Source organism: Taeniopygia guttata, chromosome 19 (genome assembly GCF_048771995.1).
Source record: "Taeniopygia guttata chromosome 19, bTaeGut7.mat, whole genome shotgun sequence".
In the NCBI taxonomy this organism is placed as follows: domain Eukaryota; kingdom Metazoa; phylum Chordata; class Aves; order Passeriformes; family Estrildidae; genus Taeniopygia; species Taeniopygia guttata.
In genome coordinates, this window is record NC_133044.1 from 10,664,220 (window position 1) to 10,690,770 (window position 26,551).

Genomic DNA, 26,551 nt, shown 5'->3' on the forward strand with positions numbered 1-26,551 from the left:
ATTTGTGTTTCTCTGTGTTCTCTGGCCTGTGGGAAAACATGGACACAGAAGACATCTTCTGTGGCTCTGTTTCCAAAAATAATGCCGCAGTACTTCACTGGATGAGGCACGGGAAGAGTCAGTGCTGAGCAGTGAGATAAATGCAGAGCAGCTGAACTAGTGGGTCATGACTTGCTAGCAGTTCATGCCCTGGGAGGTCTCAGAGGTCTTTGGATCAGACACCTCAGTGAAACAGCACTTCCTGTGCCAAAAGCTGAGGTCAGTGGTCCAATTCTCTGGTAATAAGGAAGCCAGGTAGGAACAAGGGTCATTTTAAGCCTTAAAATCTTTGTGATTCTGATTAAGTTGCATGGATAAGGATGACATTGACTTTTGCTTTTGATTGTCTCTCTACCAAACGTGGGGCTGTTTTCATGCTTGTGCAAGTGTTGTACAAGCATGAAAACCCCCTTGTTCAGCTCTTCTTGGCTTTACCTGGATTGCCTTCAGGTGATTTCAGCCTGTTGCCTTCTTCCTGCTGGTGGTGACGTGGTGGGGATGGAGACAGGGTCCTTTTCCATGTTTCCTGCAGCTCAGATGAAGAAGGCAGGCAAAACTCGCACCCAGGTTTTGCTCCTTCACAGCAGAGTTTTTTCATGGAGGCTGTGGCATCAAAAGTAAGGAAAGGGATGTGATGCCATTGTGGATTTGCCAGCCCAGGGCTGGTTCCCCCTGGCTGCAGAGGCAGACAGGCAGCAGTACCTATCCCTTCCTGGGTTGCCCAGCCTAAATTTGGGATGCTGCTGCTCTGGAGCTGGTGTCAGATGTTGCCCTGAGCCAGTGTGATGGAGTTGTCAGCCTGCTGTCAGTTACCCCACACCTGGAAAATGGCCTGGGCCCACCTGGGCAGCTTGTGACAGACCCAAGAAAAAGGGCTGGGCAGGTGCCTCCAGCTCTCCCATGTCCATCCAGACGTGCCCATTACATGATGCCAGAATGCCCCAGGATGTTTGGTTAGTGCAGCTGCTGTGGAGGATCGTGAACAGGAGGACAAAGCAGCTGCAAAGGCCCATCTTCCATTTCAGAGTGTTAAAAGGTTTCAAAGCTTAGGCCATGTTGGATGGAGCTTGGAGCAGTCTGGTCTAGCGGAAGGTGTCCCTGGCCATAACAGGGGGTGGAATGAAATGAGCTTTAAGGTCCCTTGCAGCCCAAACCATTCTGGGATTCTGTTTCACTAGTTTTGTCCTTCATCTTTGAGACTCTGATCACAGCACTGGCGGTACCAGTGTGTTACCAAGTCCAAGGATCAGCTGAGGAAGGTTGGCATGGTGGGGACATGACATGGTGCATTGCTGCACTCTGCTCATCCACCTGGATCCTTTCTCCAGGACTCCTAGACCCCCCAAAGCAAAGAAACCCTCAGTTCACCTGGTAGACTGAGTTCGCTGGCCATCAGTCATCACTGCTCTGTTATTAGAGCCAGATCCAGCACTGGATTTTGACATCCAGCTGTACATGACAGCAGTTGCAATCCTGCAGGTGTTCCTACTCTAAAATCTCACCAATGGAGGCTCACAGTTCTCCCATAAACAGGAGTAGTTTAGCCATGAAATAGAGCAGATGCTCCTTAAGCTGGTGACATCCCTGGGCCCTGCCTTGCATCATGGATCCTCTACCCCCTGCAATTCCTCCCTGTCTGCTTCTCCATCCTCCTGAAGCCTCTGCCAAGCTCCCTCCCTCCAACATGGTACAGATCAGAGAATCACAAAAGAGGGTTGGGACTGGAAGGGACCTTAAAAGATCGTTGCATCCTAAGCCACTGCCATGGGCAGGGATGCTGAGGTCTCTTCCTCAAAATCCCACACACTCCTCTGGAGCAGGGGTGTAGCTGTGGATGTGGCTGGTGCTGACTGGACATGGAACCTTGTTTTCCTGGCAAGTGTGTCTTGGGGCAGAGCTTTGCATGTGGAATTGCAGGGCTGTATCAATGATGATAAAAATAGCCATGTGCAGTGTTATCACAACCTCTGCTTCAGCTGTCACCCAGCCAAGCCCTGCACACGGACAGCCCTGGCCAGCCCAGCACGAGGAGAACTCCACCAGCCACCTGAGGCACTTCCCTGCTTCCTAAATTCTGTCACTGCTTCAACGTCCAAAGCTAAAACCAACAGGGAAGGTATTAGAGGAGAGGAAGGCATAGGAAGGACCTCTGGAATCGGTTCAAAGTGATTTATTGTTCTTTCTGATCATAATTTGTAAATTTTTTGGGAGGCTTTTTTTTTTATTATTTCTGAATGAACCGGTGATTGCAAACCTGCTTGTCAGATTGCTGAGATCTCCAAAATCATCCTGTAAATACCTATTTGCACCAGAAGCGTTTCAGTCCTAAAAGAGGGAGCTCAGCTGTACCATGTTGCTGAAGAGATACAGCGCAAAGACAGCTAATATTGAGACAATTATTGTATCAAGAAAATTGTGAAAGGCTTGAACTGGATTACAGAATATCTTGAGTTGGAAAGGAACCCCAAGGATCATCCAGTCCAGCCCCTGCCCTGCACAGACACCCCAACAATCCCAGCCTGGGCATCCCTGGCAGTGGTGTCCAAAGGCTCCTGGAGCTGTGGCAGCCTCGGGGCCGTGCCCATTCCCTGGCCAGTGCCAGCACTCTCTGGGGGAAGAACCTTTCCCTAAAATCCAGCCTACACCTGCCCCAGCACAGCTCCAGGCATTCCCTGGGCCCTGGCCCTGGTCACCCGAAGTGTATCCTTTGCAACAGGAGTCAAAAGGATATTGAGAAAAGTCACTTGTCCAGTCTCAGTTGTTCATTGCCCCATAGTCAGTGTCTTTAGCAGGATAAATTCATTGTGGAGCTGTTTGTTGTTCATCAAAGCCTATCAGATGGAATTCACTCCCTGAAAGTCCTCTTCCCCTGAAAGTGCTGGCAAATACTGGGGTTCCTTCAATCCCCAGTCTCTCTGATCTTTGTCCCAAGCCTTGATCCCACTTTTCCAGCTTCTGTATGAATGTTAAATCCCATCAGCAGCTCAGAGCCTCCACCGCTGCCTGTTCCCGACCATCTGCAGCCCCGTTCCCATCGCTGTACCCAGACCCAGGCCCCCACTGCTCCTGGCCGAGGTGACCGGAGCAGGGATGGAGCTGGTGCCCCTCGGCCGTGCCAAGGGCAGTGCCCCATGGCCCCGGCTGGCTCTGGCAGTGCTGCTCCTGTTTGCTGGCCCTCGGCACAGGCCGATCAAAGGGCCAAGCCCAGCTCACCTTCCATCTCCCGGGGCTGCCTCTGCCCGCTGGGCTCCTGGGAGGAGGTGGGTGACCCGCAGGTCCTGGCTGGTTACCTCATCAGGGTGGCATGTGTGCTCGGCTGGGTGGGTCTCTGAGCTGTCCCTTCCATGGAACTGCTAATCCTGGAGCAGACCTGCAGCCCTGGCTCCACGTGAGCTTCTCCCTGATGAGCAGGGGGAACCAGGGAGAGCAGCGTGAGTGGGAGTCAGGCCCTCTGACAGCCCTGGTGACAGGGGACCTGTGGGAGTTCCTGTTGTCCATGGGGGTCAGCAGGGCTAACAGGGCTGCACATCCCTCCCCAGCACATCCAGCTCTGAAACAAGGGAGCAGCTGGCACGCGGACAGGTGGGGAATGGTTAGGTTTATGTGTTGCTGTGACTGCAACGCCACCAAGTAGTTCACCTCCACAACTTCAGCAAGAAACCACTCGTGAGCCACAGGGCTCTGGCAAGTGCTGGGGCTGCAGCCCAACACGAGTCAGGAACTGAGGTAGGAATGGTTTCCTCAGTCCAAACAAGTGCTTCTTTCTCCTGAGAAGAGCCCAGAAGGCAGACATGGATCCAATGGCAGGTGTGGACACAGGGTGCAGTACAAAATGTCCACTGAAGCTTCTGTTGTTTTGGACAGGCAAAACTGGCAGGGGAGCGTGGAGCCCGTGCGATCCTTTTTGACATCACCGATGATGAAAGTGCTGCTGATCAGGTACAGACCCCAGTGATACCCTCAGCTAAAACACAGTGCTCCTGTCCCATCCAGAAATGTGTTCAGGGCAGGACCCCCCAGCCACCAGTGGGAGGTCCCAGGAGGATGCTGCTGGTGTTGGGTGTTGGCTCTTACCCTGCACAGACACTTTCCATGACACATCCATGCTCTCAAAAGACATTGTCGGGTCAATCAAACGTTTCTGCGAGGAGCTGGATGCTTCCTTTTGGGAAGTCATAAATTTCCCCATCCCACATAGTCCAGACAGCCCAGTGTGCCTCAAGAAAGCAGATTTCTCAAGTTTCCAAGGCACCCTGCTTTGCTGTTGATGCATGGATAACCTTGGTTAGGACACCTCCAAAGGTCCTTTCCCCAGCACTGTTGTCATCTCTGGAAGGGAATCAATTCCCCATCCAGATAGTCAGGGATATGAAAAGCATCCAGTTTTAGGTAGGGAACAGACAGGGGAGCTGGTGCCTGACCTCATCTAAGCTCTTGGCCGATTCCTTGCTGGATCCATCCCTCGTGGCTCCTTCATGCACTTGCATCTTAATTTCTGGTGCCAGAGAAACAGAGTAGCAAATGCAGGTCCGTGAGGTGATGCTGATGTTGCTCAGATCCCAGACTCTGATCCCTACCCCGAGCCTTGGCTCCCACTTTTCCAGCTTTCCCATTTGGTACACAAAAGCCAAGAGCATCAAATCCTATCAGCCACTCAGAGCCTTTGGCCTTGCCTCCATGGTCTTCTTGACCACCAGGACCTCCATTCACATCTCCATCCCTGTCCACCGACCTTTGGATTCCCCCAGGGTACAGAAGGGGTCTGATGGCCACCCTGATCCAAGTCAGTCTGGAGGAGAGCAGGCTCGGACACTTGCTGAGCCAGCCTGTGCCATGCTGCCTGAACCACAGTGGAAGACTGCCAGTGTGACAAGCAGAACAAGTAGAATATCCTTAGGGAGGAGGGGAACTGGATGGCTCCAGAGCAGAGGAAGCATTTCTGTGGTGAAAACAGCACTTGGCAGTGCTGTTGGCACTTTCACAGGGAAGAGGAGGGACCAAGAGCTTTTGCACAGGGGCTTGAAAGGAGCTCAAGAAACACCAAGCAATGGCTGGTTGTGCATGAGGAGTCACCAGCAGGGAAAATTAAGAAATCCATGCTGGAAAACTGATAAAAGAGAAGCTTCCATCTGATTCATCACAGAGGGATAGTGTAAACTTGAGGGAGCAGTCGGTCTCTGAAGTGTTGCAAGAAGCATCATGAGGAATGGACGCGCCTGGGGGGCTGGGATCGTGCTTGTTTCTGACTGTTCTGGATCAGCCATCATTGTGTTTGTTTCTTTGCAGCTGAGGAAGCCCAGAGGCCTCAGCCAGCCTGTGGTCCTAATCAGGGGCCATGACGCTGAGCTCCTCATGGGCGTTGTGAACAAGAACAGAGAGGCCCACGTGAAGATAGAGGTCAAGGAGCCACCAGCTTGGGTGAGAGACACATGTTTCCCACTGCCTCCTGTATCCTCCCTCCCAACCTGCTAGGCCTTCCCAGAGAGGCTGAGATTTCCTCCTCAGGGATGGAGATCATGGCCTGTTGCAGGAGTTGTCTTTAGCATTCAAACTTGCTGCAAGTAAAGGCTCAAAACCACTTTCAGCTTACTTGGGTTTTTTGCTTTAACATCATGAGTGAGGCAAGGGGATTCTCTGTCTTCAAGTAAGACCAAGCCTTGATTTTCTCATCTTGTGCTGCCTTAGACCGTGGTCTCAAGGGAGCTGAGATGCTGCAAGACAGAGATACTCTGTTCTTGTATGGATGTGCAGAAAAGAGCAAACCGTTTTTCCTTTTACCTGTAAAGAACAAAGAGGTGGAGCTTGGCCAAGGATGATGTTTCCCAAGACTGATGGTCCGGAAGAGATGGAGATTCCCCTAGCCTCTAACTCCCACCAAGAGTAATTTCCACACAAGAGTAATTTCTGTCCTGTTTTATCCAACAGCCAGACTACGACATGTGGATTCTTCTCACAGTGGTCAGCACTGTGGTTGTCATCATTTTGATTTTTGTTGTCCGCACAAAGTGCCAGCTGAACAGGACTCAGGTAGGGATCTCATGGAGCAGACATGTCTGAGCAAACAGGAATACAGGAAAAGCACAAACAGACTCCTTTTGGGAGGGGAAATGGCAGATAGTGATAGGACAGAGAGAACAGTTTTAAACTAAGAGGAGAGATTTAGATTCGATATGGGAGGAAATTCTTCCCTGTGAGGATGGGAAGACCTTGGCACAGGGTGCTTAGAGAAGCTCTGGCTGCCCCTGGATCCCTGAAAGTGTCCAAGGACCCGCTGGATGGGGCTTGGAGCAACCTGGGGTAGTGGAAGATGTCCCTGCCCATGGCAGGGAGTGGAATAAGATGAGCTTTAAGGTCCCTTCTAATCAAAGCCATTCTTTAATTCTATGACTGTATGATTTAATATTCACAATATAAATTAACAAATTAAATAATCATCTTCCCAGCTGCAGATGTATTTCCATATTTGAGACTATCTCATTTGTCCTATAGAGAGACAATCCTTTGGGGATCAAAAATTCAGCACTGCTGAGTGATTTGAATGTCTAGGGCCAGATTTCTCCTGCTGGAGACAAAGCCTACTCTGGTTGAGTCAGCTTAGACAGAAAGTCACCTCTGCAGATGGGTTATCGTCCCCAAATTTCTGATAATCCCATTTTGAATATGGGATGGCAGAGTAAGGCTGAGCCTCTCCTCAAGCCCCATCTGTCTCTGCAGGACTCGGTGCAGCAGCAGACCCTGCAGGCCATTGGGCAACTGGCCACACGGCGCTACCAGCCCCGGGCACGGCTGGCCCCGCGCTGGGACTCAGCCAGCAGCTGCAGCTCCGCCCCGGTCTGTGCCATCTGCCTCGAGGAGTTCAGCGAGGGCCAGGTAGGCTTTGGGCAGGACTGCTGCACTCACGGCTCTGGCTTCCCAGGTGGGGTGTCAGCAGTGGGAGCTGAGCATGGCAGGAGCCTGTGAGAGCTTCCTTCTGAGCTCCTGAGTGCTGGAAAGGGACTGCATCCACGGAGGTGTGCCTGCCCCTGGGCTATAAAGCCTCTGTTGAAGTCATGTCTCCAGGCAGGTCTCCAGCTGTGGCTGTGGGGTAAAATGCCCATGCTGAAATAGGGTAAAATTGAGTTTGCTGCTCCAGAGCACCCAGTCTGAAATCTCCCTATTCCCAAAGGCTTGCGCCACTCTGGATGTTCACAGAGCAGGACCGGAGGTGCTCCACAGCCTCCTCCATGCATAGTTGGGCTGCAGATCCCTGACTGTTAGACGTCTGTCCGTCCTTCAAAGCTCACTTCCATCAAGAAGGACCCAGGTCTTGAAACGTGGTTCTCCTTGCTCATCCTCCTCCTCTCCACTTCTTTCTAGGAGCTGCGGATCATCTCGTGCGCCCACGAGTTCCATCGGGAATGTGTTGACCCTTGGCTGCAGCAACACCACACATGTCCACTTTGCATGTTCAATATTCTTGGTAGGGCTCAGACACGGCATTTCCTGGTTGAGGACAGGGTTGGGTGCAGGATTGTGCCCAGGAGCTCCAGCTACTCTTGGGAGATGGATCAGCAGGTCCTCGTGTCCCTGTGCACAGAGTGGACAGGGGACTGTGTGCACAGAGAGGAGTCCCTGTGAGCCCACCAGGGTACAGTGAGGTGCTGGGCTGTGACCTGCACCAAGAGGAGGGATTCCAGTCCTGGCACCTGTGGGGAAGGGAAGGTGGGATCTCAGGGTCGTGGCAGCAGGAAGAGTGTGCAGGACCATCAGGTTGGTTTGGTGCTGGCAGCGAGGAGTTGTAGAGTATAGGTGGGACATGGGGCCATGGTGGGAGGGCAGTGGAGCATCAGTGTCGGGGTTGCTGCAGCTGGGCTGTGGGACATGTGCTGGATACTCCCCTCTGGTCTGTGGGATGTGTGCTGTATGCTCCCTTCTTTCTTCACAGCCAGAGACTCGGGGGACCAGGCCATGGCTGCCAGCTCCAGGCTGGTCCCTCAGGAAATGGAGCCTGGGCGCCGACTCCACCTTTTCCGCCAGCATCCAGGACATGCCCTTTACCACCTCCCACAAGCATATCCTCAGAGGAGCCTCAGGAGCTTTCCCCCAGAGCCAGCCCACAGCAACCCCTTCTTCCACTCTCCAGAGCTCTCCCAGCTGGATTTTGGCACCATCCACTACATGCCCTACAGACCAGCCACCTCCCTGCTGGCCTGTGGCCACGTGGCACCGCTGGCCCCAGGCCTGCTGGGGCAGCAGCACCCCAACCCCTCTGCGTGCGGGCAGGCGCTGGCACCTTACAGGACATGTCCCCTTCAGCCTCAGCCCCCCTGTCTGGCACCCAAGGCAGCCGTGGCACAGAAGCAGCACCGCGTGCCCACGCTGCGCCGAGGGCTTGGCCACGGGCACCAGCACAACAGCAGCGGCTCTGGGGAGAGCTATCTCACGGAGCACAGCGGGTACCTGGCCGACGGGCCGGGCAGTGACTCCAGCTCGGGGCCCTGCCACGGCTCCTCCAGCGACTCCATGTTGAACTGCACAGACGTCAGCCTGCAGGGCATCCACGGCAGCTGCTCCACGTTCCGCAGCTCCCTCAGCAGCGACTACGATCCCTTCGTGTACTGCAGCTCCGAGGGCCCCACCACAGACCGCGGCCAAGAGCAGCTGCGGCCGCCCAGGGAGAGGCGGCCCCGGTCCTTGGAGCTGATGGTGCCCGGGGGGGCTGCTCTGGCCAAGCCCCAGGTGCTCAGCCACATCCACTACCACCACCACCAGCACCACCACTACAGGCAGGACGCAGAGCGTCCCCCTGGGCAGGGGCCCGGGCAGCGCAAACCCCGGTATTCTGGGGCCAAGGTTGCCTTCCACAGTGCTCGGACGCAAAAGAGGACTGAGAAAAGCCATCACTCTCAGCAGCCTCTGGAAAGCAGTGTCATGCTGCAGGAGGCAGCTCCAGCGGGCCAGCCAGCCTGTCCCCAGGAAGGCCAGGAGCCCCCTCATGCCCCCTCTGCTTCCCCAAACAGGCTGGACTTCGGTGTAGATGCCAACAGACCATTGGGAGCAGCTGGCACACCACCTGTCCCACTGCCCCCCAGACACAGCTTACAGAGCAGGCATCACCGAAGGAAAAGAAAGTGTCACCTGGAGCCTGACCCCGCTCTGCTGCCCAAGGACTCGGCCGAGCCCGGAGCCTGCGACACTCACCTTCCTCCCAGCCATCCCGCTGGCTACCGCTGCTCTCCCGAAGCTCAGCCCCTGATCCCAAGTGCTCCCCTGCCCAGTGGCTCCCGCCCACTCTGGAAATGTTTAGTGCCACAGTCCAGCTCCGAGCTGAGGAAGCAGGAGGAGGGGTTGTCAGGACGGGAGAGAAACCACTCAGTTCCTGCAGATTTCTCAGGGACGTGCACCCCCAGACACAGTCTGAGTGTCCGTCTTCACTGCCCATCTCAGCAGGGTGGTCAGGGTAAGTCTGGCCTTCGCCTCTCCTGGCAGCAAGCAGGTGAATGAGAAGGGAGTTTGCTGAAGGAACTGCAGCTGCCAGGACACCTGGTACCTTCCTGATGGGTTTTCCTGCAGGGACACTGACTGCAGGAGCATTCCTGTGAGGGTGGTGGCCTGAATGATGAGCAAGTGTGTTAAAGAGCGCACCAAACCCTGAAATACTGCAACTGAGAAATAAGGTGGCTAATTTTAATTGAACATCTCTAGCAGCTGGAATATCTCCCAAAGGAAGGAGTGGGGCCATGTTTTTCAGTGCCCTTGCACCAGTCTGGGGGTCTTACTGGCAGAGTTGTTATTAAGGCTTTTTGGGCTCCAGTTGTTTTAGCCAAGCCCAGCTAACTGGAACCAGTGAGAAAGGAAGTGTGTGTGGCCTGGGGTAGTAGAACAGACTAATTGAGTTGCTTGATTTGCACATCCCTCATTTCTCACCTGCCTCTGTTGCGTGGGAGTTGCTTTTTAGAGTCTTTTGGAAATCAGATGTAATTAAAGTTTGGCCCTCTGCCTAACTGCTGTGCTCTCTCACAAAGAGAGGGAAAATGCCTTTGAGACGAGTCTTTAAAAGAACCTGAGTTTAGCTCCCAGGTCTTGCTCTCTCAGGTCTTCTGAAGGCAGCGACCTGCGAGTCAGCAGGGACAGGTGCTGGCTGGGAGCAGAGCCTGGCTCGTTTCCTTGCCCTGCCACTGACTCATTGCAGGTCCTCGGGCAAATCCTTTTGATTTAGGTACCAAACACAGATCTGGCTGTCTAATTTCTGTTAAAACACTGGCCTTAAACTTGTGACTCACTGTGCCCATTGTGCCATAGAGATAATAACTTCCTCCCAGTGCTTGTCTATCCAGTCCCACCCCACGCCCAGGCTCCCGGTGCTGTGGAGGCAGCAGGGCAGGGGAGGCTGGAAGGGCATGGTCCTGGCTCCCTGCAGCATTCTGGCCTCCCAGACTCTCAGGAACAGATATTTTTCCCAGGTGCAGAAGTGCCTGACACTGCAGATAGGTGTTAGGGAGGTTCTTCCAAGGCCTGGAGGGATGCTGGTGTTTGGAGAGATAAGGAGGCATCAGGGCAGAGATGTCTCTGGTTGCAGAGAGCTCTGAGCGCTGGTGCCCTCCCAGATGGAGAGAGCCCTCTGGCTCAGGGCAGGCTGCTCAGGGCTTGCTTTGAGCTGCCAAATGAACCTGTGAGGGCTCCAAGAGCAGGAGTCTGTGCACCTAACACAGGGTGCTAGGCTTTGCAGGGTCCATGCTGGGATGCTTCTGTGTCTATAGAAATGGTGCCAATGGCCAGAGTGTGTGCCCACCTCCCTGACCCCCACCAGAGCCAGTGCCAGCTGCTTTGCCAAGCACACCAAGCTTTGTTCCCCCTTCCCTCCCCATTCCAGCGGGTATAAGGACCAATGTATCTGAAAGTGCTGTGAATCTGTGTCTGTTTACTGCAGTAGCTTCTATGGATGCTTTTAGGGCCACCCAAAGAGTCAGAATTCCCTTGCAAGATTGAGAGACTACACAGATGCAGGATTTGACTTTATTAAGAGCAGAGAACAGAGCACAAAGCTTGTGCAGGGCTTATGCAGAAAAGCCATCAAGCTGAAAACATTGGTTGACATAACACAGCCTCTGAATTATAATCACATTGGTTCTTTATCTTGGGGAAGGTATAAATCAATAGAGAAGTAAAAAAGAGCAAAGAACAATCTCAGTAGACAGTCCCATGCAAGCAGGACACAAAACACAGACAAGGAGACCAAGGAAAAATGCATGTCTGCCTCCAGATAAATGGCATAAGGCTAAAAATATAAGTGGATGAATTAGAAAGCCCAGCTTTAAATTAAAAGTTTTGACATAAACTTTTCAGAAACCCAGTTTAAAAGAATAGCAAAGAGTGGGACCCTGTAATTCCTAGGTGAAATTACAGAGAGGGAAGCTGTGTTTCTTCTGGTGGCAAGGGAGAGACACTGCACTAGGAAGAGTGTGAAGTCCAGTGATGAGTGACACAAAAATCCCCAATTGCCCCCGAGCAGAAGGAGGGTGGCATTAGGTTTATCACACTGCGTCAGCACAGGCTGCAAGGAGGAGCCTACATAGACAGGAGAGTCTTAGGAGAATATTGCTAAAATAAGCAGTCAAAAGATTTTGTGCTTTTGGGCACAGGGATCATTTACAGCCCCAGAAAAGGGCTGGTCAAGCAGCAGGGCAGAGAAGGCACTTGGAAATTGCTGTTCCAAAGCCAAGGTGTAGCTGGAGAAGGAAATCAGAACAGAGCTGGATGCTGGATGCCAAGTGAAGTACAGAGCCATGGAGAGACAGGCCAGGGAATATTGCTGTGAACTGCTTGTGTAAAGCAGACTATTAATGCAAATGTTTCCAGCTGCATTGGAAGGGACAAGACTGCCTGGCGTTCTTCAGATCTAGAGAGCAACACAAGTCTGAGGGATGCTGAGGGGCTGTAAGTGCAGAGCAGAAGAGCAAACTGCCTTTATTGCATTAGTGATCACCACGGGGGTGCTCAGGGAGGTTCCTACCTGGCACTGCTTCATTCAGGGCAGGGGGAAGCAGAATCCCTCAGGAATCAAATCACCAGTTTGAGCACTTCTGAAATACAGTGGAAAGTAACAAATTGCCAGGGGTACAGATTACCCACTGGGCATCCTGCAGGGCTCAAGCACACAGCTGATAAATCCTGAATGTGGACTGCAGTCTCTTATCCATGCCCAGACCGAGGAGGAAGAGCTGAGGGCAATATCAGCTGGAAATAGCTGAAGCCACAGAACGATGAGCCTGACTTTCCAGCCAAGCAGATTGTTAAAAATTCAAATACAGGGTCTGACTTGTAGGCACATGGCTAAATGTGAAAACCAGGGGAGGAGGCAACCCAGTTTTTGTCGGGAGAGATAACGCCTGGCAGATCTGTTAGGGGAAGGAAGCTCTGAAAGGATAAAAGGGAAGCTGCTCCCACAGGTAAATAACTCAATGAAAAAGGAGACAAGAGTGCAGATCAGACTAATGGAGGAGAATTACTCAGAGAAGGAGAAAAGTGGAGTTCTGCAACTGTATGAACCTTCCAGCAAGCTCATAAATATCCTGGACAAGGAGAGGAGATAGCAAAGTGTATAACATATAAAATCCATCAGGATGTCAAGCATTAAAACTGCATACAGAGTGTTACAGGAGGATCTCCTGCTGCTGAGCTGTTGGGCTGTTCAGGGGTAAAATCCCCTCTAAGTAGCACAAAATGCCACACACGAGCAGAGCCACTTTTAAGTAAAAATCACAATGCTATTGTTATCATTATTGTCATTATTTATTATCATTATCATTAGCTGGCTTGTTCCACTCTGTGGAACAAGCAGAAAGTGCCTTTATGCAGCTGTGTAAGCCTCTGGTGATCTCACACCTCCTGATCACCAGAAAGGGTGGAAAAAGAAAGGAAAATAATTTCTGCCCCTTGAAAGAAGGGCAGAAATGTATCTGGTACAATCCCAGCAATGTTTTTTTCTGAGAAAATAGAAAGAATAGTGAGACTTTCATGTGGGAAAAAAAGTGGTTAGCAGAGGATATGGAAGAGAGGATATGAAATAAAGAGCAGAGAAGGCAGACAAGAGAGTACTTAGAACAAAGTAATTGATGGCATCAAATGGGAACCAGAAGCTTTAAAACATCCAAAAGGCAACACGTGGTGTGTAGTGAAACTGGTGCTGGTTGCCCCTGGGATGTAGATGCCAGAAGTAAAATGTTTTTTGAGAGCCCAGATCAAGAGGCAAATGCAGAGATGCAAATCCACCCTCTGGCTCAGGAAGTTCCTAAACCAGGGCTTCCAGAAGCTGCTGGTGCTCCCGTGGGATGCAGCACTTTCCAGGTGTGGTGCTAACCTCACCCAGCTGCCAGGTGAAGCTGAATTCTTGGTCCACAGCCCCTGGAGAAATTCCACTTGTGCGGGCAGTGCCATGCACTGGCATTGCAGGGAATAACCTTGTGGATTATCCCAAGGAGCCTTGCATGATCTTGGAGTTTATGCCTCTTCCTTGAGCACCTCTATCAGCTGTTCTTCGCGGGCTTTGCGTAAAGGTGCATCCCTGACTCTTCTGTTGCCTGGAGAGAGCACACCTGGGAGTTGTGTCCCTGGAGAATCAATCCTGGAGCAATGCTGATGGATCCTCTTAAGGGAAGACAGGCAGCTGGCAGTGAATTCCAGCTGGATGGCTTCCTGAACCGCCCTGGCACACCTGGGAAGCATCCCAGAACAGCCACATTACTCCAACACAGGCTGATGAAATCTCTTGATTTCTCTCCCTGGGAAAACTCACCTGCAGTGCTCTCGACATCCTCCCCCTCTCCTTCCTGCTCATCCTGAGTCTCTTTTCCTGACACATCTTTCTTTTAACCTTACTAGGGAGGGGGAAAGAATTAGAGGGCAAAAAAAGACCACCCTTAAAACCTAACACCCAAAAGAACATGATTTCTGTGGTGTCATAAAGGTGTGCTTCAGGTCATTGCCCTGCCATGGCCAGTTCACCAGCCAGGGTTCTCCCACCTCTCCCAGTTCATGATCTTTTCTTAGCACAAGCAGGGGACACTTATGCAGGCACAGCTTTCAGAAAATATTTTAGTAATGATATTTGAGACTGAAGGCATGTGAACACAGAGGGCTTGAAGCTGGACAGTCTCTTTTTGGGTTGCACATAAGATGGTGACAAAGGAAGCAGTTGGAATCAGCTTATTCCACATACTTGTGACTCAAGTCACAAATGCAAGAGAGCTTACACTCCGTCTTCAGGTATTATGGCCATGCTTGCACACATGTGTACATGTATAACACCATGTGCGTTCATTTTCCCACATTGATTAGTTATGCATTTCCAAGCAGAATCTCATTTGTTTGTTTTCTTCCCACATATTTAATTTTCAAGGTTCTGCTCCTACAGCTGGTGATATATAACCAAGAAGAATTTGTTACGATGTTTTGAAAAGCTGTTTTAAATTGCCCTCGATTAATCTCTTAAGAGGGCATTTCTTCCCTTTGATCTCAGAAACATTCAGGAAAAGGGAGATAGGAAAAATAATGCCTGTATGCCTTTGCTGGGCTATGCTGACCTTGTGTAAGAGTTCTGAGCAGGCTTGAGAGACATCTGGGAAGGGACTGTGATGTGTGTGACAACAGGCAGTGACTTAGAGAGAAGGGGGCTGTCTGGAGCAGTGACTTGGGTGCACCTTCCTAGGCAGCCCTTTGTTAGATGGTTCCAAGTAAACTGCTCAGCACCTGCCTGTCAATAATTCTCCAGGCAGAAGGGGCTGGCAAGAGCCTGGGCCTGAGCTGGGCTCAGAAGCAATTTGTGCAACCTCTTGAACACTGCGGAACATGTGTCGCTTCTGTCTTACATCACTGCTCTCTGCTCTTACTGCCTGGATTTTCTGTTGCCCCCGGGCTCTGTGAGATATGAATTGGTGTTATTTTCTGTTCCTAATAATTTTTGAATCAGCTGTGCAGATTTTCACAAAGAGCAAACATTAAAGAGCCTCAAAAGCAAACACCTAGCAGTGATGTGAATCCTAGGGTGCCCACAGCCTGCCTCCTCTGAAATATATAAGGAGTAGCTTGATGTCTCAAGATTTTATTGTACTTCACCTTAGAGGAATAAGCTGGCTGGGAGGTGGCCAGAAAATTCCCTCTGAAAAACTGAGAGAAACTTCCTAGAATCATGCAATAATCTGAATTGGAAGGGACTCACAAAGATCATCCAGTCCAGTCCCTGGCCCTGCCCAGGACACTACAGCAATCCCAGCCTGTGCATCCCTGGGAGCGTTGTTCAAACGCTTCTGGAGCTCTGGCAGCCCCGGGGCTGGGACCATTCCCTGGGGAGCCTGTTTCAGTGGCTTAGTGGCTTTTCTAGTAGCTTTCACTTAGTGGTTTTTCCTGCAGCATCTATTCTCTGGATTGCTGGGTCAAGGCCCCAGCCGCTGCAGAGCCCGGGAATGTTCAGCCAGGTGTAGCTGACGCTTTTCTTTCTCCTTTTCTTTGAATGCAGGATCTGAAGAGGAGGTCCAGGATGTCCGTGAACACTCAGTTTAATAAAACACTGGCCTGTTTGCTCACTGGGAGCTGGAGTGGACACAGATGTTGATGGAGCTTCTCACATCTGGCTCTGCCCAGCCCTGTCCTGCTGAGACACAGACTGGCAAGAGCAACGGGCCACTCGTGGTCTCCTGACACGTCCCCACGCCCTGACAGTCACACAGACAGAGCCATGCTCTCCAGGCCTGTCTCCTCTGGAGGCACAGGCAGCCCCTCATCATCCCATGGCGCTGCTCCAAGCTGGGCAGGGCTCCCCGGGAGAGCTCACCGAGTGAGTGCAAGCTGCTATTTTGGCGTGTTCATGCCACAGAAGGTTTTTCTAAACACTGCAAAAATAAACAAGCCTTCGAGACCAAAAGCTGCAGAAATTACTTTCTGTGGCCTGGTAGCTCCTGACTTCATTTCCTCACTTAGGTCAAAAGCCAGATTTCTTCAATTAACTTTTCCATGCTTATTTCAGACGCAGGATCAAGCTGTTCTCCATCTCACCGCTCACAGGGCTGCCCTGCAAGGTGCTGCTTCTGACTTCAGTGGAAACCAAGTGCTCTCATCACTTGGTCACCATCTCAGCCACTGACTGTTTGCCAGCAGCAGGAGAGGGGAAGACACAGGGATGTCAGCATTTCTGGGAAGGAGCTGGATCAGCCTCTTTCCATTGCAAAGAATCCACCCTCTCATCTGGCAATGCAAACAAAGTCTCTCACTCACCCCCTAACTCCTCCACCTACCCTTAAATAGCTGTCATGGCCAGCCCTGTTAAGAGCATATTTCAAACATATCTTAGATGTTCCCATCACAGGAGTAATAGAAAATCTGGAGGTCATGTGGCTTCTGCTTCTCTCCTTCCTCTTATTGCCCCAAGACACAGCAAAAATTCCCAGCAAGAGCCTCCATAATAAATGCAGAGCAGAGCCCTATCCATCACCCAGCCTTAACTTCATATACTGAGACTCCCGAAATCCTTCAAAAGGATTTTTCTGTCTTTTCCAACAGCTTGATGATTCAGGGAGAAAACTTGAGAAATCATCAGGCTCTAGTTTAATACGTTCCCACTCCCCCCATTTATGAATATTGTGGGTTTTTCTGAATGTCACTGGTTCTTATTTCCTACATCTCATAATATGCAGACATTCAAGCAAAATAAAACCTGCCAAATTCAAAAAATACAGAACCCATGCAGCTTTAAAACAGCAGAAAATTCCTGTCAGATTCACTGCCCTAAATGATCAGTCAGGCCAAAGAATCAGCTAGATTCCCATGTGAAGTGCAGATTTCTGTGGCACCAAGTGCTTCCAAGGACAAGGAAGCACTGGTGAGGATGCAGCACTGGAGCTAAAGACAACTCTTAACAATTTGAAACTTGATGTAGGGACAGACTTTCCCATCTGCTCAGTAAAGCTTCCCGTGATGCAATCCCAGTTCAGGATAATCCTCTGCCTTCCTTTGTTAGTGGGAAAGCTTTTTACGGGGTTTGCTGCCCTTAATCCTTGAAAAAGGCATCTTTGTCCCAGTTGCTAATCAGTCCCTGACAGTCAAGTGATCAGCCAATAGCACTGTTTTAAACCCAGCATTATTCCCTTGTAGTGCTCATTCCTTGTCTCCTTGTGACCAGGCCCCTGTGGGACCTTTCAGTCTAGGGAAGAGCTGAATATCTTCCATCAAAGAACCCTGCAGAATTAAATTCAGACCTTTCCAGGCTCTTGTTTGTCCTACAGTGCAAGCAGAAGACACAAGCTCAGAAAGTTTTCTCCTGTGCAGGGAAGTCAGTCTTAAACTAGAGGAAAAATCCAGGAGCGGGTCTGGATTAATCCCATTCAGCTTCTCGTACTCCTGGTCTGTGGCTTGTCTGAACCAGCTCCCTGTGTCCTTGACCATCCTGGAGGGCTCAGAGGCTTAACAGAGGGGGAGGGTCATGAAGTCAGGGTGCTCCCACTGCTTTTTTTAGGAGTCAGGAAGGCAGAGGGCCTCCAGGGATGCATTTCACTGCTCAAAAGAACAAGTGCAGCTCTAAAGTCCTCTCTTTGCCTCCTTATCCCTAACAGGAGATTTCTAAATTTGTGGGCCACAAGCTTCTTTGGGAAAGCTGCACCCTCTCCACTCCCCACTGCAGTATTACCAGGCTGCCAGGGCAGCACCTACTTACAGGTGTCCCCCGACCTTATGCTGCTGCTCCTGTTCACGTAGGAAATGCTGGAGTGCAGGTCTGCCTCGGTGGGGGCTCGGGGAGGAGAGGGAGGAACTGTCTGGGAACTTGGGTTTGAAAGATCCTCTTCAGTAGATGGATGAGTATCCTTGGCTGCCTGGAAGGGAAGAGGCAGTATCTGAGAAAATAGGGAATGGTTCCTCACAGTTCTTTGCCTCTTGCTTCTGGGTGATGCTTTTGAGTGCTTGGTGCCTGTGGGCTCCACCGTAGAATTTCTCCAGCATTCCTGCAGTGATGTAGAGCTCATTTTCCTTCTTTGCATCCCAAGTCACAGCCAAAAACTGATGGAAGCCAGGGCATCCCAAGCTCCCTCCATCCAAACTGAAGGTCCAGTCCTTCTGCTGGGACCCCATTCCCAGGAGTGCCGAGCCCCTGAACTGGGCATGTGGTCGGGCTGGCTGCATATCTCTCCTCCTGCACAAATCCTTCAGATCCTTTGGAAATGTGAATATCGGTTCGTTTTGTTGTTGCTTTTTGTTTCGTTTGTGTTGTTTTTTTTTTTTTTTTTTTTTTTTCTTGGTTTGTTTTTTTGCTGAGTCTATCCTGGCTCTCGGGATTTGGGAATAAATTATGACCCAGGAAAAAAAAAAAAAAAAGACCAGACACAGAAAAAAAAAAAGTTTTATATGTATGCAAAACTGTGTATTTATGTCCGATAAACACAAAGATGTGTGAATATGCTGATGTGCTCAGAAATATATTTATTTACTAATATATTTATCCATGTACCCGTCTGCTGCCTGAGTTTGTTCTTTGTGCGTGGGGCTGCGCTGGCGGAGGAGCCCGAGGGGACGGAGCCCCCGCCCGCCGCTCCCGCTCGGACCCGGGGCGGACCAGGGCCGGGGCGGGACCGCTCCCGTTCCCGTTCTCGTTCCAGGGCCGGGGCGGGACCGCTCCCGTTCCCGTTCTCGTTCCAGGGCCGGGGCGGGACCGTGCCCGCTCTCGTTCCCGCTCCCGTGCCCGGAGTGGATCCAGGGGCGGGTCCGATCCCGTTCCGGTTCCTGTCCCGAGGCGGATCCAGGGGCGGGTCCATTCCCGTTCCCGTTCTCGTTGCTGTGCCCGGGGCGGATCCAGGGGCGGGTCCGATATCGCTCTCGTTCCCGAGCCCAGGGTGGATCCAAGGCCGGGGCGGGGCCGTTCCCGTTCTCGTTCCCGTTCTCGTTCTAGGCCCGGGGCGGGACCGTGCCTGCTCTCGTTCCCGTTCCCGTTCCCGTTCCAGGCCCGGGGCGGGGCCGTTCTCGTTCCCGGGCCGGGGCGGGACCGTGCCCGCTCTCGTTCCTGTTCCCGTTCCCGTTCCCGTTCTCGTTCCAGGCCCGGGGCGGGGCCGTGCCCGCTCCCGTTCCCGTTCCCGTGCCCGCTCCCGTTCCCGTTCCCGTGCCCGCTCTCGTTCCCGTTCCCGTTCCCGTTCCCGTTCTCGTTCCAGCCCCGGGGCGGGGCCGCTCCGCTGCCGGGGCGGGTCGGGGCCGCGGCGCAGTCGCGGAATGGCCCCGGGGTAGCCATGGCCGCCATCTCGCTGGAGACCGTCCCCAAGGACCTGCGGCACCTGCGCGCCTGCCTGCTCTGCTCCCTCGTCAAGGTGCCACCGGCCAGGGGACGGGGACAGGGGCCGGCACCGGGATCGCTCCCGCCGGCTCTGGACCTTCCTCAAGCCCTGCAGCCCCTGCCCGGCCCTTCTCCCGGCCCCGGCACTCCCGGTCCCAGCCCCTCACGGCGGCTCGGGCCTCCCGCTCCGGCCCCGACCCTTCCCTGCTCTGGCTCTGTTTCCTCTCGGCCCCGGCCCGAGCCTTTCTGCCCTTCCCGGCCCTTTCTCCTTGTCCCGGCCCTCCCCTGCCTGGACCTCCCGACCCCGGCCCGGCATCCCCGCTCCTGCCAGGGCCTTTCCCGCCCGGCCTCTCTCCCTGCCCTGCCTCCTGCAGCTCCTGGGCGCTTCCCGCCTGCCCCCGTCCTGGCAGGAATCCTCCTTCCCGGGGTTCCCTCCCTTTTCCCGGCCTTGCGACCACCCGGCTGGTCCGGCCTCTGACACAAGTGTTCCCTTAGACCATCGACCAGTTCGAGTATGATGGCTGTGACAACTGCGAGACGTATCTGCAGATGAAGGGCAACCGTGAGATGGTCTATGACTGCACCAGCTCCTCCTTTGATGGGTGAGTGGGGCTGGGCCTGGACGCGGTCTCCCAGGAGCCTGGGGACACCGAAACGGCACTGTGGGGTCACCCAGCCAGGAGACATCCCCTCACTGCCATCCCTCCTGCAGGATCATCACCATGATGAGCCCTGAGGACAGCTGGGTCTCCAAGTGGCAGCGGATCAGTGAGTAATTTGGGAACTGGAGATCCCTTCTCTGCAAACCCTTCTCAGGGGCAGGGGGAATCTGCTGGTTGGGCTGTGGAAGGGATTCTGCCCCGTCAGTGAGGGGACATCTGCACAGGTTGAGGATTCCCACTTGGCTGGTCCATGTGGGATAACTTGGAGTTTTATTTCCTGCAGGTACCTTCAAGCCAGGTGTCTATGCAGTGTCTGTGACTGGCCGCCTGCCCCAAGGTACCTGTGTGATGGAGTCAGGGTTTGGGGCTCTGAACACTGCACAGGGAACATGCCATGTGGGTGATGGGATCAGCAAAGGTGTGATAGGATCAGCAAGGGTGACTAGGAGGAGTCGCCTGCTGGACTGGAGAGGGAGTTTCACGGTTCAGCACTGCACCTGCCAGAAGTTTATATTGTAAACTGCTGACTAAAGCTTGACTATCAGAGGGATAAACTGGGATTAATGAGTGATTCTGGAAAGTGGGCACATCTCAAACCATTCGGGTCCAGGATAACATGGAGTTTTGTTTATAGAAAAGGGTTTTGCAGGATGGGGTGCTGTTGTGGCAATCACAGTGAGCACACCCCTCCTCCTGCACTAAGGACTTATGCCATGGTGGATTTGTGTGTTTTCAAATGGAGTGGAGGTTGCAAAGGATTTGCTTCATCTCTGGAATGCAGAAAGGGCATCATCCATCCAGCTGAGTTCCTGCCCAGTATGTAGGCCCAGAGTAGACTCGTAACTCAGGAGTGAATCCCAAACCTCTGTTGTGAAAGCTATGCCTGTGTCTGGAATCCCAGGTTTCTTATTTCTGACTGAGCCCTGCATTGGCAAGGAGCTGGACACATCATGAGGCCGGAAGCTGAGGCCTTCTGACACAGCCCAGGCACATCTGAAATACCCAGGGTTGGGTGTAAATGGGATTATCAGCTAAGGTTCTTCCCCCAGAGGCTCCCTAGGGGATGGTCACAGCCCTGAGGCTGGCAGAGCTCCGGGAGCGTTTGCACACTGCTCCCAGGGATTAACAGGGTGGGATTGTTGGGGTGTCTGTGTGGGCCAGGGGCTGGACTGCCATGATCCTTGTGCATTCCTCTCTTCCAACTCGGGATATTCCATGATTCTGTGAAATTAAGATAATTGTCCAGTTCTACATGACAGAATCACCAGATGTTCCTAGAGCTCTTCATTCCAGGAGAAGACTGAAATGTGTTTGTCTCCTTGCTGCAGGGATCGTCCGAGAGCTGAAGAGCCGTGGCGTGGCCTACAAGTCTCGGGACACAGCCATAAAAACCTGAAGGTCCCGTGTGCTGCCTGGAGACCCCAGTGCTGCGTGGAAGAGGCAGTGGGCACTGCTCCAAAACCTCTGAGCTTTATCCTGTAGGGAAATGGGGCTGGACTCGGAGTGGGCTGGCTCAGCTCCCTTTGCTCAGTACCCCCAGACTCCACCACACCACAGACATTTATCTGAGCCTTGACAGGGGGAGGGTGTGAGTAGAGCTGGGAAAGGGTGTTTTATCATGATGCCCAAGCTTTTTTACAATTGGTGTGGGAAAGAGGGGATTTGGGAAATAGTTGTGTAAATAGTTCAATAAAACCCACTGCCTGGCCAAGGCTGTCACTGTCACTGTTTTCACCACTGCAGGGTGGTGAGGTGGGGGGGCTCACACTCACCCCTCTGCCTGTGCCACACTGTGGTGCCTGCGATTGTCACTGCTTGTGCCATGGGCCACATTCCTGCCTTGAGAGCAAGATCCAAGATCAGCCCTTTGCTGGTTTGGTTGGGAGGCAGCACCACGTCTTGCACATGGGTGCCGTGGACAAGGATGGGTGGAAACACCCACCCAGCCTCCTATTCTGCAGATCTGACTGTTACAAGTGCCAGCCTGTAACACTTGAACTCCTGAGAGATTTGGCCTTCTTTTTGAATTACTTTGTTTCAGTTCAGCAGCACCCATCGATGAAAAAGGGCCGAGTCCTCGATCAGTAACTCTGTGAAATAATCCTTTTCTTTTTTTCCCTGAGATAATCCTGGAGCTGGAAAGCTCAAATTTTGTTTTCTGGAGACAAGTAATGGAATACCATTACAGCCTGAAAATTGCACTTGGTCTGGGATGAGAGCAGCTGCAGCACAGGGAATTCAGGACTGGTTGAGGAGTGACACTGCCAGGAGTGCAGAGGTGATGCCCTCTCTGCACTGCTCTGGTTTGTAGAGCTGGCCATGAGAAATGAGTCCCAGGTGCCCCAGGTCAGACAGAGCATGGCCTCCTGTGGAGATCCGGAGCAGAAATGTGGTGGGAGAAGCCTGGAGCACAGGGAGGCTGGAGGGGATGGTGCCTCAAGCCACCTTTTGCATAGGCCCTTGCAGATGTGGTGCTGAAGTAATGAGTATTTGCTCAGTGCAGACCAGGGCCAAGTCAAGTCCTTGCTGGGCTCTGAGCTGCAGCAAACATCTCCAGGTGTAGGTCACCTTCTGTGGAAAGAGCTGAGAGCTCCCTGGTCTGGGGGTTGGACTCTCCTCTTGGGTAGAGGGAGCAGCAGGTTCGGTTCTGCTGTCAAAAGCGGGAGTTGACCATGACTTTCACACATGCCCGGTGAAATCAAAGCCCTTGAACTGACTGGTGAATCATTCTTCAGGCTTGCTGGATTGCAGGCTGGGCAGAAGATGGATCTTGGGAATTCCCAACAGGCCTGTGGGACAAGAGGTGTGACTGTCCCAGCAGCCCAGGGCCTGCCTCTGCAGGATGATGAGGTTTAGGCATTCTGGGCATGCACCTCTGGGCCCTGGAGGGCAATTTTGGTCCAGCTGTGCTATGAGTGGCACAAGGTAACCTGGGATCCCCCCAGATCCATTCATCCCCTGTGGAATGGTCTGGGAAAGCTGCAGCCAGGGCTGTCTGGGCAGCCTGACATGTTCAGGATGGAAGGGGATGAGGAGGATGAGATGGGTGGCTCTTTCTCCAGCTGGCTGGAGATGGTTCTGGGAGGCAAGGGTTTGGCTCCAGCCAGGCTGGGAGGATGTTGGATGACAGATCCACCCCCCTGCCATGCCCAGCCCGGGGAGCCTCACGCTGGCAGTGCCACGGGGTGGCAGCATGGGCTTGTGCTGGGGCTGGGGAACTGCTGGAGACCGACTGAGGCACAAGCTCCATTTTCTGCTGTTCCACAGCACCTTGCAATCCAACTGCCTTCCCCTGGCTGCAGGGAATGGGAATGGCCATGCTGGAGCTGATTCAAGGCTGGAGCCATATCAGGATCCAGGACCCTTGTCCTCTGGCCCATGATGCAAAGGAGGGGACAAGAGGGCTCTGCACAGGACCCTGAGCAGGATGGGCTTGTTTGGCTGGGGTTGCTGTGGGGCTGAGACCCTGTGGTTCTCAGCTCCCTTCCTGGGAAGCTGCAGTCACCACTCAGGGCTGGGAACTTTGCTAAGGAAATTGTCCCCAGGGAGCAGTGTGCACTGTCACTGTGCCTCTCAGGGAAACAGGGGGTTTGGAAACCCTGCAGAGACCTCACCCCTTGCTAGAAGCCCAAGTGCTCCAGGGAGTTAAGACTGGCCAGAGCTGTGGTGCAGATGCAAAGGAGCCGCCCCAGTGAGGAAAATGAAGGTGGTGGTCCTTGAAAGCTGCACCTCCTGTGCCTGTAGCGCTTCCTAGAACGCAGTGCCTCTCACCAGGCCAGCCCCTGAGCCCATTCCTTGTGAGCTCCCTCACTGCCCTGCTCCTCTGGGCTCCTGCACACCCAGCAGGACCCTGGACATGCCAGGCTCAGGACTTGTCCTCTCTCCTCCACATCCTGGGGCCTGTGCAGGATTGTTGTTCTGGCATTTGGGGACGCTGGGCTGGCTGTGTCCTGAGTCCCTGCTGTGTTTTCTGTCCAAGGGGTGCTCCTCTGCTCCTGCAAGGCTCCCAAAAGCATCCCTCCAGTGAGACTCCAGCCCCGGAGCTGTCTGGGCTTTGGACCAACAAAAAAGCAAACGACGCGGAGATTTATCCGCCGCAAAAAGTAGGGCAGGGATCTCTCACGTTGACGAAACTGGAGGAAAAATGTGCAGCAGCAGCCAGAGTGGCAATCGGGAGAGAAAAGCATCAACGGGCTGGGAGCTGAGATATGAGTCAGGACTGCTCCTCCCCCTGCACCAAATGACGCTCACACGTTTCAGCTGGGCCCGAAAACGCCGCAGGTTTGGCACCCGAGCGGCCTGGCAGCTCTAGGCCAGCAGGGCAGGAAACACGAGCCAGTGGATTGTCGTGCGGGTTTTGAGAACCGATACCCCGGCTCTCCCTGCAGACGAGAAAAGCGACTTTCCAAACCGCAGGGCCCTCGGCGCCTCTGCAGCGGCAGCTGCTGGGAAATGCCGGTCCCCACCTGCGCGGGGCCCCTCCGGTGCTGCCCGGGGACAGGGACCTGCCACAGCCTTGGCCTCTCGCTTGGGCCACCTGGGCTTCAGGTGACGGGGACCACAGGAGAGCACCTTGGACCCTGCCCAGGGGCCCAGGCAGGGTGACCTCCCCGTTCTGCCCCCGGGGCTTGTTCTGTGCCTGGCACATTGAGGTGTTGCCAGGGCTGGCAGCAGCATCGTGGAATCATGGAGTGGTTTGGGCTGGAAGGAACTTTAAAGACCGTCTCATTCCTACCTTGCTATGGGCAGGGATCCCTTCCACCATCCCAGGCTGCTCCAAGCCCTGGCCTTGGACACTTCCAGGGATCCAGGGGCAGCCACAGCTTCTCTGGGCACCCTGTGCCACAGCCTCACCACTCCCACAAGATAGAATTCCTTCCCAATATCCCATCTAACCCAGGCCTTTGTAAATTCTCTCTCTTCATCTTTCCTGTAAATTCCCTTCAGGTACTGGAAGGCCATAGTTAGGTCACCCTGAAGCTTCTTTTTCCGTGCTGAACAATTCCAATTCTCTCAGCCTTTCCTGATAGGAGAGGCGTTCCTACTCTCTGAGAATTATTCCTGCTTCACTCTAAATCCACTTTCACCTGCTTCACTGGCTTCCAGTGTGGAGTTGGACTTTCCCAAGTGCCTTTTGGCTACCCTGTGTGCCTGGGGTAACTGGTTACCTCAGGGATGTGGAAACCCTTGGAGACAGGTGATAGGGGTAGGGGAAAAGCCCCAGACAGACCCCAGGTTAAGTCTGTTTTCCTTGCAAACTGGCTGAGGAGACCTTGGCAAGTGGGGGTGATAGGGAAATGACCTGAGTTGTCCTGGTACCTGGAGTGAAATGCTGCTGGTAGTGAGGATGGCAAAGCCTGGGGCATGCCAGGAATGGGTGGCCCATCCTGCCTGTCACCTCCATGTCAGGGCACAGGGGCAGAAGCCATCGAGGCCCCTGTGTCTGATGTGGTGGCGAGAGGAGATGCCCAGGGCCAGATATGAGCAGCAGCAGGTTTTTTGGGGGGCAGGTGGGGCGGGGGCAAGCTACAAGAGCTCTCAAAGCATGGCAGGAACAGGGCCCAGCTGCCACATGCCCATCCCAAGGGATCCCTGGTGCACTGGAATGGAGGCAGATGGGCAAGGAACTGGGATGTGCTCCTTGCTCCGGGGATCTGTGAGGAAACAGGGAGCTCGGATGCCTGATGGGTCCTCTGGGTGCTTTCCCCTCAGGAACTGCAATGGAAGGAGGAGGCTCTGCCTTGTGAGGGGGAGAGACTGGTGGATTCCTGACAGACGCCTGCAAAGGGCACCTAGAAGTAGAACATCACCCCTTGTGAGCTCAGGGCTGTCTGCAAAGAGCCCTAAACTGCTACATGATGGATACCTCCAAACCCACGGGTCTGCCCACAGAGTTGGAGTTCTGGAGTCTGGTGGGGCGTCCCAACCCTTCTCTAGACTGAGCTCTTTCCCCTCCCTAGTCTATTCCATCATAAGAAGGGAGATGCAGAGGGCTGGGAGGGATGGAGTGGAGTGTCAGTTCGGTAGTGGAGGTGGCTGGGGGTGCTGAGGACACATTTCTGAGGGCACATGGCGAAGTGAGACCACAGCTGAAGTCCAAGGAGGGATTTGAGAATCTGATGGTATCTCCCCATCCCCAGCTGCCCCAGACCTCCTGATGCATTCCTGGTGGCACTTGTCCTTCCCTCCTGCTGGCCAGCTGCGTGTCACCCAGGCTGATGCTGGACTGCAAGGGCCTTTTCCCCTCCAAGGGAATGGGCCTTCTGTATGGGCAGTTGCAGAAGAACCACCGAGTGCCCAAACAGAGCCCTGGGATTTGCTTTGGGAAAGGACATTGCCCCTCTGGTCCGCAGACAGCCCAGGTGTGTGGTAGAGGGCAACACATTCCAGTGGCTGCAGGATGCAGCCCCTTGGCCAGGTGAGGGCCTTGGAACTGCATAGCTGGCCTGGAAAGGTGCTGGAAAGGTGCCATCAATGCCAGCCTTGGGGAGATGCTTCCTGGCACCCTGAGTGCCTGTCCCCCCTCCTCCACGTCTCTCACACTCAGAGATGCTCAGCTATTCCT

General features: G+C 53.4%; 2 protein-coding genes across 3 annotated transcripts in view; both read left to right on the top strand.

The window, feature by feature from the left end:
* RNF43 (ring finger protein 43) overlaps positions 1 to 18,515 on the top strand; it is a 60,297-nt gene extending 41,782 nt beyond the window's left edge. For both annotated transcript variants that reach the window (XM_072937324.1, XM_072937325.1), the window contains 7 exons: positions 3,904 to 3,978; positions 5,326 to 5,457; positions 5,965 to 6,066; positions 6,754 to 6,909; positions 7,396 to 7,498; positions 7,964 to 9,478; positions 15,533 to 18,515. In XM_072937324.1, the coding sequence (XP_072793425.1) occupies positions 3,904 to 3,978; positions 5,326 to 5,457; positions 5,965 to 6,066; positions 6,754 to 6,909; positions 7,396 to 7,498; positions 7,964 to 9,478; positions 15,533 to 15,576 (2,127 nt within the window). In that variant the 3' untranslated portion in view covers positions 15,577 to 18,515. The remainder of the gene's footprint in view (positions 1 to 3,903; positions 3,979 to 5,325; positions 5,458 to 5,964; positions 6,067 to 6,753; positions 6,910 to 7,395; positions 7,499 to 7,963; positions 9,479 to 15,532) is intronic.
* Positions 18,516 to 19,252: 737 nt separating this feature from the next.
* SUPT4H1 (SPT4 homolog, DSIF elongation factor subunit) lies at positions 19,253 to 21,695 on the top strand. The gene is given in 5 exon segments (NM_001245621.1): positions 19,253 to 19,358; positions 19,820 to 19,926; positions 20,037 to 20,092; positions 20,270 to 20,323; positions 21,315 to 21,695. Coding segments are annotated over 5 exon segments (363 nt in total). The 5' UTR covers positions 19,253 to 19,280; the 3' UTR covers positions 21,383 to 21,695.
* Positions 21,696 to 26,551: the final 4,856 nt, after the last annotated feature.